Consider the following 12,867-nt stretch of genomic DNA (forward strand, 5'->3'; position numbering starts at 1 on the left):
GGCGCCGCCCCCGGCGCTTCCCCGCCCGGCCCCCCGGAAACAGCCCCGCGCCCGCCGGGGCCGCCATGGCGGAGCAGGAGGCGGCGGCCGTGGCCTGGATGGACCAGGCCCTGGAAGCGGTCAGTGCGGGCGGGGATGGAGGCCTTCCCGCCGGCCGCCCCGCCTCCAGGCGTGCGGGCGGGCCCCGCGCTCCCGCTGCGGGGAGGCCCGAGGGGGAGCGGCGGGCCGGGGCCTGCCCCGCGGCCGGGGAGCGGGAGGTGGCTGCAGCCCGGCGGGTGCCTCCCGCGGGGCCCGGCCTCCTGAGCCGTGCGTGTGTCTGTGTCCGTCTGTCCGGCAGGCGAGAGAGGCGCTGGAGAGGGGGGAGGTCCCGGTCGGCTGCCTGCTGGTGTACGAGGGCCAGGTCCTGGGGAGGGGCGGCAACGAGGTCAACGAGACGAAGAACGTGAGTCCGGGCGAGGGGCCGGGCCCGGGCGGGGGGTGTGAATGTTGCACGTCGTGCTTGAAATTGTAGCCGTCAGACTGGATCTTGGGCGTGCGGGGAGGCCCTGAGAGCCCACGGGGGCTTGGTGCAACTGGAGGTCTTGTGTAAATGGTCTGATGGCGGGACCTGGCTGCAACTTACTGTTGATGTCTCCAATCTGAAAAGATAACAAACGGTGAAGATTGAGCCTTATAAGCTCGAAACTTAACAGTAAAAATGAATCCTTATGCTAGCCTGTGCTACAGGACAATGCATATTGTATTAAAATAATTCTAGTACAACTCAAGGAAGTCAGCTGACAGAGAAGCCTGGCACCTCGAGTTAAGCCAGTGTAAGTCTATGGGGAGCAGACACTTCCTGAGAACATTGTGCCAGAGATATTCGTGCTGTGTAAAAATCACATGGGCAGAACATAACTGACAAGACAGATAACAAAATCAGAATCGACCTTAAAATATTAAGGAAGCTTTCAGACTTTTTTTTTTTTTTGCATTAACATCGGGGTTGCCAGAAGGTATATCCTTAAATCCAAGCAACCTGGTGACAAAAATTCGTCCTCATCTTGGAAACACTAAGCTGTTAGTATCTTTGAAAACAAATCCATTCTTTCAGTTTCTGTTTAGTTCAAATGTCAACTCTTTTGTGGCTTAGTTTTCATAAATCCTTTTATTACAGTGATTGGAAATGCTGGGTACTCTAAATTTTGTGCTTTTAATTTTTATTTCAAATACTTAATTGCTCCATATAGTCTAAAAGAAAATGTGAGGTTGAAAGAGGCGCTTGCTGGAAAACGTAAATGCAGGAAATTGTTTTCACTTTTCTCCCAATGATTCCTGGCATTGTTTAGGAAAAATACTGGGAAAGAAAACCCCTCTTGAGCCATTGAGGCAGTTCCAGCAGACACCATAAATTTGTCAAGGTCCGTTTTGAAACTAATTTCTTGTCCAGCCTCACACTGGAAGACTTCTCCAGAATATCATTTCTCAGATGCCTAGAAAACCATCTGATTTCCAGTTTTAAACTTTTCATGGTCCATGTCTATCTCTCTGTTCTTGTGCCAGCATCATCCTTTATTTTACATAGGTTGGAGGTATTTGGCTTTTGTTTTTTCCCTGATTCCTTCAAGCCAGCTGTTTATTCTTCTCTCAGAAAATAGACCCTTTTTGTACATTCATTCTAATAATACTTGTATACATCCATTCCAACTTTAGATTAATCTTTCTTGAATTGATTTAACCAGAAATATATACTTTATTCCAGATAGACTTTCTCTTGTGCCTTGTTTGGTAGCACAAATACTTCCTACTCTTCCTGGAAATAAGTCCACCCATCTTTTCTGGAGCTGCCTTGGTCTTTAATGCTGGTTTTTTATTCTTTGTTTTTAGGGTTTGGGGTTTTTTTTTACTCCCATCTGTAAGATCATCCACTTCTTGAGTGATACTCTGACCTTGTCTCTTCTGATGTCATTCATCACATGAAAGATTGTTAGTTATTTTCTATAGGTATTTCTCCAGTTAATGCCAATGTCACAACTGAAAACATCTAAGCAAAATTATCTTTGAATATCTTTGCTGATTAGTCCCCTCTGGTTAAGTATTTCCACTTTCAGTGCAACTTCTTTACTTATATTTCCTGTGCTATCCTGTTTTCCCCAGACTGACAATAATTTCACATATTGTGCTGTGCCGGGTGCTTTGTAGAAGTTCAGAGAGATGAGATTGAGATTTGCGAAGGAAGTTACAAGGTTAATTTAGTGTCAGCTATCTTATGTAAATCCATGTTCTGTTTTATTTCCCTTTCATAGACTAGCCCTTATAGTATTACCTTCAAAGTTTGTTATGTTGCTTGTTTTGCTGTTGAGACTATCCCAGATCTGTAGATGTCAGGATTGTATATCCTTCCTATTTTTCATTACAGTGACTCTGTCTGCTCTGAGAAGTTTCAGTCATGGGGTCCTCTCCCTGGATACCTCAAAAGCAGTGCTGTGGGGTTGGTAGTTGCTTGCACTAGTTCCTTAGTATTTTTCTGATGGAGATGATCTATCAACTTGAGATTTTACCCCTTATCCCTCTTCCATACCCTAGGCAATTTAACAGTTTTAACGTTGTAATTCTGTATCCCATACACTATAATCTCTACTTCCATATTCTTATTCTGGCTTTTGACCACATTCTTGGCACCATTTTTATTGAAAAATTGTAGTTTTGTTTTGCAAGGTTGATGTTTGGCTATTCTTCCTTTAGCCTTTGCTGTTGGCTTTTTTCACTCATTGCAAACTTGCTTTCCACTTTCAAGAAAGGATCATTTATCCAGTTAGATGTGCATACCTTCCCTACAATTTTGTCCTTGCTCAGGAGTCAACTTTCCACTAGGTCTTCTCCTTAAGTAAGTCCCTACATCCTGTGATCTAACTGGCTGGAGGGAGGAGCAGGTAGTCTTTTCTTTATGCCTGCTTTCATTCTGTTCCTAAACTGTTCAGTTTGGCAAAAAAGATTCAGCTGCTGAAAACTCTCTGATTTTTTTCAGGCTGTCTCCTGTCACCCTGCATACTTTGTTTCTGCCCTGTGTGTCCATAGCAGAACATGTTCATGTCACAGATACTGCCACTTACTCTGTGGAAGTTATTTGCAAAATTACTGACCGTCATCACATTATTCTGGAAAAAGTTGCTGTTGGAAGAAGGGAGTTTATATACAGCTGTGTTTGTTTTATTTTTTTAGGAGCGTGGCTGTGGCATCAGCATTTCAAAATGGTTGGCCATGTCATTACTTGTATTCGTTGGGCAATAATGCAACAAATGTCTGTATAAGACTAGTTTTAAAAAGCCTGGCAATACAGTCAGGGGCTTATGCCAGTCCTGTATTCCCTCTGGCAGCTCCCACACTTGCTTCTTTACAGTCTTGTTCAGACACCAACCTGAAAATTTTCTTCCGTATAACATACGTAACCCTTCCCAACTAGAACTGTTTTTTTTAGTTTTTTTTCAGCATCTTGTGATGCAATCATTGGCCTTGCACTAAAATGCTGTCCGTCCTGTGTCCTTTGTTGATACATGCAGACTTTTCCTCTGTTGTCTTCTGTTGGGTCATTGTAGCATGTGTTCTTGCCCAGATGATCCTGCAAGTACAGGACACAGTGACTGACAATGAAGCATTGTTTGCACTCTTAAATTACTAACAAAGCTACAAGATAATACAGAACTTTGGGCTTTGCCCCCCTTTACTCTAACTTGTTAATTCTTGTCTAAGATTTAGAAGGTAAGCTTTTGGTGGCAGTGATGGTATCTTTATTTGACTATAAAACATTTCCCATAGTTTTGGGCACTATTTTAAGGCTTTGTCAAGGCTTTTTCCCCACTGACATCAGCTTCACCTAATTTCTCCTTGGAGTGCCATTTGCCACTCTTTAACATTTAACACTCTTTTAACACTCTTTTCCCCTTGCTACTCATACCTGCTTTTGTTTTCTTGGCTTTAAAATAACATACAAGATTTGGGAAGATAAAAACCAGTAGGAGCTTATAGAAGCTTGAGTTGAGTCAATGAGTAAAATAAGAATCACCTTTTTGTGTTATTTTACACACAGCAAGTCAATAAAAAAGACTATCTAGTCAAAGTGCAATACAAAATGAAATCTTAAGACAGACCTGGAAGGTCAGTTTTTCACCCATATCTTGTCTTTAAGAGGGACTTTTAGCAGATGCCTAAGGAAGGAGCTGGAGAAACAAGACAGCAGTGGTGTAAACCTTTCTGCTTCTGAAAATGAGTAGCTTAAGGACTTACAGAACCCAAGTCTGTATCTGGATCATTGTTTTTGATAGCTGTCTGAGCACACATCCTCCGTGAATTTCTCTAAACCTTTTTTGAACTCGTGTATGTTTTTGGCTTCCATAGCATCCTGTGGCAATGAGTTCCACAATTTCATTATGTGCTTTGTGAAAGAATACTTCCTTTTGTTTGTTTTAAATCTGCAGCTTGATAATTTCATTGGGTGCCTGCTTGTTATGAGAAATAATAAATAACAATCTACTGTTTGCTTTTTCACATTTTTCTTCATTTTTTAAAGTCTCCACCATAGCCATCTTAACTTGGAAAACTAATGACTGTGTCTGGCAAGGTAAGAACTGTGCTCTAGTTAGTCTCTATACAGAGCCTGTTCTGTTCCTTTCTCACCCTGTGGGGAATTTCTTTTGGTGTTCCCATGTCTTCATGAGGTGAGATGACCAAACTGGTCTGTATTACTAAAGATGTGGATACACTGGAGTAATACTCTATATTAGCATAACCTCTTTTCTGTAGCTGTCTTCTGTTACTGCAGAAGCTGGTATGACTTCCAGCAGCTGCATGTTTTTTCTTATCTTGTACTCCCAAGATCAGCAGAGGCCTAAAAGCCACTTGGTGTGCTCAGTATAACCCAGGGTCACAGGTTAGAGGCACATTTTCATATGGTAATGAAGGCTTATTGCTTATATGCTTTCAGTTCGTGGTCAGGAGTTGAAAAGCCAGTATGGTATTCATGTCCCTTCTGGTCTGAGGGGCACATAATCAGAATTGCCACAACTTACACTTAATGGTAGCTGTAGTAGTAGTAGTTCTGAGGCATCTTTCTGCTGGAGAGCATCATGCTTTGTGTCTCCATAAGACAAGTGCACTGAAGCTTCAGCTGGTGTGATCTCATTTATTCAACTAGGGAACCTTCATGGCAACATTTCAGTAGTAGGTCTGGAGGAATCATGTCTGCATATTGATTCTGATCCATGTTTTTCTTCCAAGTGGGTTCATTACTATGTTAGTTCAGATCACAGGTGCACTTGTGGAACAAATGTCTTGATTTTGTCTGCTTGCCACGCTTTGGTTTGTGTCTCAGAGATGGCAAACTGTCTTCCTTTCAGATGAAACTACACGGAAAAGATGCTCTCAGGGAGCATACCTAATGCTCTCCAGTAGCTGCTGGGAGTAGACCATCTCTGGGACTAAACTGGAGCTAGGCCAGCATGAGCTCCCCTGAATTGGTGTTAAGTCCTCAGCCCTGTTTTGCTCTACAGATACACTCCTCTTGCACTGAACTATTTGCTAGCATAGGCATTGGCAGCACAGATCTCTGTAGGAGTTTTAAAACATTTTTAAACAGTATTAAAATTACCACTGATTTATTTATACATTAGTCTTTTGCCATATATTTTAGAGCATCTCACAGTTAGCACCACAGATCTTCACAGTGCTAAAATATTAACCCAAGTTCATGCATTGAGAGGAAGTTATCTAGGGCCACATTAAGACATATGTAGCAGGGGTACAAGTATAATTCAAAGTGATTAAGTCTCAGTCTAATACCTGTGTCAAAACCATCCTTTTTCCAAAACAGATTAAGAAGGAAAATACTAACAGCCTTAATTCAAATAATGATTGTTTTGTCTCTCTGCAATTCAAGCCAACACTTCTTTTCTCTTTGTTTTTTTTGTGCCATACCTGTTGCTGTGACCTCCAAGATACTAATAATTCTGTCGCCTTGGATTAAATAAAAGATAAATCTTGTCTTGTCTTACTATGCTGGCACAACAGAGAGAGAGCTTTTAACCAGTCTCCTGTGCTTATGAACAGGTAGAAGAATATAACAGTTTGCACTCATGGATCTTTTGTGTGCTGCATATGAGATGGAGGCTGAATACTTTCTTTCTTGGGTTGAGTATTTCTTCTGCAGTTATGGCTGCATGAAATTTCTTCTGCAGTTAGCAAAGAGGTGTACTAAAATGAAACTTCTCAAGAAAGCATTACATTGCTTCTTTAACAGAAGCAAAAATAATTGAATTGTTAACAACTTAGATGTCAGGCCATTGTACCTTTGTCTTGAAAGAATCATTTGTGACATTGCATTTTATGTCATTTGTATCTCTGTAAGTGAGAAGCTTAAAGCTGTGAATCAATGCAAACTTTTAAGAAAATGTTCTTTTTATCTCCTAGGCTACTCGACACGCAGAAATGGTGGTGATTGATCAGGTTCTTGACTGGTGCAAGGAACACAACAGAGATTATACAGAAGTGTTTGCAAACTCAATACTGTATGTAACTGTAGAGCCTTGTATCATGTGCGCAGCTGCCGTGCGCTTCATGAGTATCCTTTCATGCTTATTCATGCTGGGGAACCATGTGTCAAAATGGTACTGTTTTGGCACTGAGCATGCAGAAAAGAGCTTGCCACTGTCAGGCAAAGTCAGCAGGCAATGGCACACCGTCCAGTGACTTGAGAGTCTGCAGCCACCTCCATTTAAACTGCATGGTAAACAGTGAGAGGCTCAGGAATGAGAGAGAAATGGTGCCATTATGACAAATAAGGATCTATCTTAGGGATGTAAAAAGAAATTAATTTAGAGATACCTGTTATTAAGTAAAATGAGCTAATTTCAGCTCAAGTGTTCAGTTTTGAATGTTGTAACAAGGGGTAAATCATGGCTTTGTATGGCTCTGCTTTGGGATTCATGCTTTTCTGAGGAAGGCTGGATGCGCATCTTCAGCAAAACATCTTGCATTACTCAGAACTAAGTTCTGATTTTATGAGGGAGGAATTGTAGTGCAAACTAATTTAGTTTGAAAACTACAAGCACGCTTTGGTGAAATTTAATGACTACTTAAATCAGGCTACTTCACTTCTTGCTTGCTTTTCACTTTTAAGTTAATACCTTAACTCATTCACATAAATTCCACGGGTTGTATATGGCTGTCGAAATGAGCGATTTGGAGGCTGTGGCTCAGTTCTGAGCATCTCATCTGATGATCTGGTAAACACAGGAGACCCATTTGAAGTAAGCTATAAAATATTTTCCTTTGATTTTCAGCTAGGGTACCGTGCCAAGCTTTGTTACTATGCTTTGAGAATGTTATGCATCAGCTTAGGAGAACTCACATGAAGGATGATCACCAGCCAAGTAAACTTGATGTCACAGGGAAATAATGTAAAAAAATTAAGTCCTTAAATTAAAGAAAATTGAGGAAATTGACTGATTGCAGTCTTCAAAGATTTAAAAGGATGCATCAAAGAGGAAAGGAAAGAATTACACTCCTGGAATGAGGAAGTGAATAAATGTATCTAAAAGATGTGTAGTATGTAGAACAGTAAGTGTATGCTGCAGGAAGAAATAAGGGAAAAATTATTTTAAACTGCACAATGCACAAACATCAATAAATCAAGCAACAGCAACTTACTAAGTTGCTGGAAATTATTGTGTCTTTGCTCCCAGCCTATCCATATATGAGGCAAAACACATTCACTTAGATTTATGTAATACATAGAGTTTGTAAATAGGGACTTTAAGAGTAGCAGAGGAGATTTTGTTTAGATATTGGGGAAGCTTTCTGAACAGTAAGGATACTGAAGGACTGGAACAGAGTGTTTGAGGAGATTGAGGCATTTTTGTCATTTAGAAAAGGCTGGACAAGCATTCAGTAGAGCTATAGTAAACATAAATTGTGATTTACAGCATTTTACTAGTCTACCTTGATACCTATACGTACATATAGATAGAGAGTATCACTAGCCTTTTATGTATTGCATTATACGCAGTTGTAGATGATCCTGTCTTAACAAGGATACTGATTAGGGTTCTTGGAGTTCTTTTCTGCAAGTAACACTTATGACGTAATGAATGTAAAAAATAAGTAATATAAAGGCTCCAGGCTCAGAAAGAATTATAGACAGCAAGTCCACTGTAAACATACTAAGCATCTTTCTCTCATGTTTTGTGAAACTAGGATCGGAATTGATTTGTATCGTCAGTACTGGAAGAGTGTTAATTTGCTAATATTGGCATGTGTTACTTAATTTTTCTGTATGTTCAGAAGAAATAAAGGACAAGATTCTTGCTACTACAAATCCTTCTGTTTTTTCTGTAGGCAGCTGAAGTGGGATGTATAGGGTTAATTCATTATTTTCTGGTGTGGATGGTGATTAATTTAGTGTTAGTGACATTTAAATGCTTTGTCATTAATGTTAATGACCTGGACAAATATCTTGGAAAGACCAAAAAGGTCTGAGAGGTGACTGTTAGGACTAAGGAGTTAGGTGTGTGGACATACATTGTCTGGTAGGAATCTTATCTACAAATACCTAGGTTTATGTCTCTTACCTTTCCAAGTCCTTAAACAATATATGAAGTAAGTTGAGAACAAACATTAAGAAGAAAAAAAATTTACATAAGTTACTAAGAAAGTTTGCTTTGCCTTGCTTTAAGTTATTAGGGAAATAATTTACTCTGTTAAGCCTCAACATAGTATTTTTCAAATGTACAAGATATTCAAGCTGAAAAGGAGATTTTTCTGACCTCCAAATAGTTAAAGGTACATGGTAAATTAGTAGAATAGGCAGTACAGTTGTTTACAATTATTCTGTGCTTAAGGCATTCTTGTGAAACGTAGAATATGTTATTGTCAGATGCACTGATCATCATTCTAATTTGAACAGTGCACGTCTGGCTATCGTGCCAAAGAAGCAGTGGAACTGTTGCAAGCTTTCTACAGACAAGAAAATCCCAATGGTAGGTTTCAGGTTAATGAATCCATTTTGATCCCATTTTGAATGGAATTTAAAAGAATGCTGGCTCTGGTATTAGTATTACGCTGGTATTAGTGTAATTCACTTCTGATGTTTTTTCTCCCTTTCTGTTTCTTCTTGGCAGCACCAAAATCAAAAGTACGGAAGAAGGACCATCGTAAGTAGCCCTGTGAGGATGGGAGACAGAAACTTACCAAAACAACACATGAAGGTTTCTTTAGTGTCCTTTTTTAAAAAGTACAGTCCAGTTGAACTTTCTCTAATATTCTGTACAGACCTTTTAATAACAGTACTTCCTACCTGTTCCTGCATTTTTATGTATGTGATTTCTTTTTATCATATGTGACTAAGCAGAAGAATAAGTGGTTGTTTTTAGAAATAAGGAAATGGTTCGATTATAATTGTTCTCAGCCAAATGGATCCATTAAAATTATGGCATTCTGTACAGCACGTTCTAGAATATTTTCTTTTCTGTCTGTGGAGAAGCATCTTTTTTTTCAATAGTGTTTGCTGAGGCAAAGCCAAGTCAGTCTCTTGGAAGGTTACATTTTTAAGACCTTTACAATCGTTGTGTGTATATTTAATCAAAATGCATATAAGGAATTGAACAGTCCTCGAAGATTTGAGGTAGGACTATTGTAGTGGTTCTTCATTAGGTTTTTACACTCCCTCTAGCATAAGCCAGATTTTCAAACATAACTTCTGGAAGTCCCATCCCTATGTACACAGGTGTATATGCAGAATCACGTCTCAGTTGGTGTGCGCTATTGCTAATTAGCGTAAGCGTCATGTGGCTGTTCAGCATCTTCATACAAACTTGTGGAGAAAACTCTCCACAACTGTCTTTAGACTGTCTTCTCCTCTTGTGAAGATTGACATAAGGAAGACTTCATTGGTAAGAATCCTCTAAGAAGCTGAACTTGTTCTAGGCTACTAAATTCTAGTGAGTGAGATGGGCAGATCCAGGTGAAGACCAGGAAATGAAATTGGTAATAGTATGAACAAAATATCTTTGAGACCTTCATCTTTTCGTAGCATTGGTTGGCTTTGCCATTGACATGCCCTGTGCTTCCCATGCAGTAATTTACAGTCCAGAAGAGGGCCTTACAGCTCCACTAATGAATTAAGAATACAAGTACAGTTCAATCTTGATTATTATGTACATCTCAGTGGAAAATCTTCTGAAGCATAAAACTGTAGTTTATTTGGCTGATATTCAGAAATTTGAGAAATGCCTTAACTTTTTTAATGTAAAAGAGTTGTTAGAATTCCACGTCTACAAAAACAGAACAAATTAAGGCTTTTAGGTATTTCAAATAAATACCTTCAAAAGTGTATTTGAAAAGTGTCTTACAAGCATAACATTGTCACCATTGCTCCTCATAGCTTAGAATTCATATTTTGTGTGTTTACTTATTGTTTACAAAGTGATGTGGGAGAGAAGCCTATTTACCACAATAGCTACTTTCAGAGTTTATAAATAGTATTCCTGTAACTTACGCCCTTTAACTGGTGCCTCTGACCTATCCTATTCTCCTGACTGTTACAGTACCCTCTGAGTCCTTTCCATAACCAAAATAAATGTCTAGGTTTCATCAGATTTGGAGCTGAGAGGGCTTATGAACCAGAGAGCTAAGCTGGAAAAGCTGTTTAGGCAAAGACCATTTTTAATGACTACAGTGGCTTTATTGGAAAGAAGTGGTGACACTTATGGTTATAGTATTTGGCTGTTTATCCATACTGATACATACATTCAGTTCTCAGCTGGACTATAATTTTCTTACCTTGAAGAAGCCAGTGAAGTCCAAATTAAAGGACTTCTGGCTTGTCACTGACATCAGTGACAGCAGGAATTGGAGCCTACATATTGGTTTGGACCAGGACCTAGATCTCTCAGTACCTGTTTTGCTGTAGGGTGGCTTAAGAACACTCCTTCCCTACTGCCTTGTTTCAAAGAAGAATGTTGTTAGCGTTTGGATAGTGGGACTCTAGGAGCCATGTAAATAAGTAGAAAGATTACTGATAGTAGAACAAAACACACTTTAACTGCTGTGTCAAATTCTGCAGTCCTTAAAGATGGAACAGAAATATTTAGTAACGACTGTCAGTGGTAACCTGTCTCTTAAAAATTATTTTAAGTCCCACTCAAAGCTAAGGGAAACTGAAGAGGGTGACAAAAATAATTTATCTTAAGAGTTTATCTGTTACTTCTGGGAGTAAGAACAAATGCAGATGCACAGGTACTTTTATAAAAGCAAGAAATTAACTCACATTTGAAGACAAGCCACTCATCAGTGCCAAGGCAAGACATCTGGACAGCCAGCATGTGTGCAGCCACCTCCTCTCTCCCCCAGGCAGTGCTGTTCTCCTTCCCTGCAAATGGCCAGGCTCCCACTACTGTAGCAACATCTCTGGCAGCAGGAGCCCACGGAGGTTGGTCCTGTTGCCTCTCCTTGTCCCTGCCCTCAGAGGTCTGCCTGGGGCAGTTGTCACTGTCAGATGTGCTGCTGCAGCTCTCTCTAATCATGAGTTTGGAGTTTGTTGCTGCCGTTCAGAGTCAGCTTCACAAACTTGAGTGCTCCACAAGAAGTTGTGGAGATCTTGGGCAGAAGGCTCTAGGTTCAGGCTCAGAGAAGCACCTCCATAGCTAAGCTCAGGACGGGTTGGAAGAAGGCAGGAGGCAGCCATGATAAGCTGACCATGTCAGTGCTTCAGATCAGAAAATGAACTTTGTAAGAAAGACAACTGGAGAATATATACAGAAGAATGTCAGAAATGGAATTGATCTGGGCTTGGGAGTACTTATTCGGTGAGAAGGAAACAGTTGCAGATGACTGTGGAAGCATAGGCTTGGTTTGTAACTGTTACTACCAAAAAAAGTCTTCGGCAAACCAGGGCAAAGACGCCCTGGGAATGAAGAGCTGAGGGGTTGCACGGCCTGGAAGAAGTGTTGCTGCCTGCTTGCTGGGGACCTAGGGCCCAGGCTTTGGCTCTAGCCCTAAAAGAGTATCAAAAGCAACAAATTTAATTGTTACTGCCACCTGTAAAACTCTGAGCAGCAACTTATAAATTATGCTATTCATTTTCTCAATGCTTTTACTTATTTTTATCTATTTGTGTCTGTGTTGCCACATAGCAGGCCTCAAGAGCAGCAGTGAATATATTCAATTGGTTTATTTAGTGGAGTTTAAATGCCTCACATCACCATTTTTCCCTTGCTGCTTGATAAATAAATGTGTAGGCTCCAGAGTTACATTTACCTTGGACTGCATTTTTGCCACTTCATCACAAGCAAACATTTTAATTCAGCCTTTGGTTTGCTTGTCAATAATCTGACATCAAAATATATTGAACCAGCTAGGAGGGCAAGGAAGCAAAACAACATGGCTTTGTCTCTGCTAAACTGATTACAATTGACAGTCCAAGGCTGTAATAAATACGTCTTGTGACTTGCACACTAGAGGAGAGCCTGCATTTAAATTACAGCTTTGGGTTTTGAAATGCTCACTGATCCATTCTATTCCCATTAAGGGCACCTTCCGCTCTGCAAAATTAAGTGATATCTTTACATGACAGTTTAATTTAATTAATGTATTTTTCGATATGTACATTTATGGGATTTCTCCATTAAGCTTTTGAAATGTCTGTAGGTCCTGTGCATTATTGTAAATGCGCTATGGCCCATAATTACCTTTGGCAGGCTTAGGGCACTGATAAAAAGATTATATTTTTTAAAAACTAAAGTCTTCAAACTTCCCCAGTGCTTGGCAGGAAATCTATTTCTATGTTTTATTTGGAGCAGGGCTGGTGAGCCTGCAGCCAACAGCTCCAGTGTAGGCAGT

At 40.1% G+C, this 12,867-nt stretch overlaps 1 protein-coding gene across 1 annotated transcript; it reads left to right on the forward strand.

Moving 5' to 3' along the window:
- Positions 1-3: 3 nt before the first annotated feature.
- Positions 4-9,475, forward strand: ADAT2 (adenosine deaminase tRNA specific 2). Its single transcript, XM_051613353.1, has 6 exons — positions 4-119; positions 338-442; positions 6,442-6,592; positions 7,174-7,280; positions 8,936-9,008; positions 9,150-9,475. The coding sequence occupies exons 1-6, from the start codon at positions 66-68 to the stop codon at positions 9,188-9,190; spliced, it is 531 nt and encodes a 176-aa protein (XP_051469313.1). The 5' UTR covers positions 4-65; the 3' UTR covers positions 9,191-9,475.
- The last annotated feature ends 3,392 nt before the right edge of the window (positions 9,476-12,867 follow it).

The sequence above is a fragment of the Apus apus genome, chromosome 3 (genome assembly GCF_020740795.1).
Source record: "Apus apus isolate bApuApu2 chromosome 3, bApuApu2.pri.cur, whole genome shotgun sequence".
Taxonomy (NCBI): Eukaryota; Metazoa; Chordata; class Aves; order Apodiformes; family Apodidae; genus Apus; species Apus apus.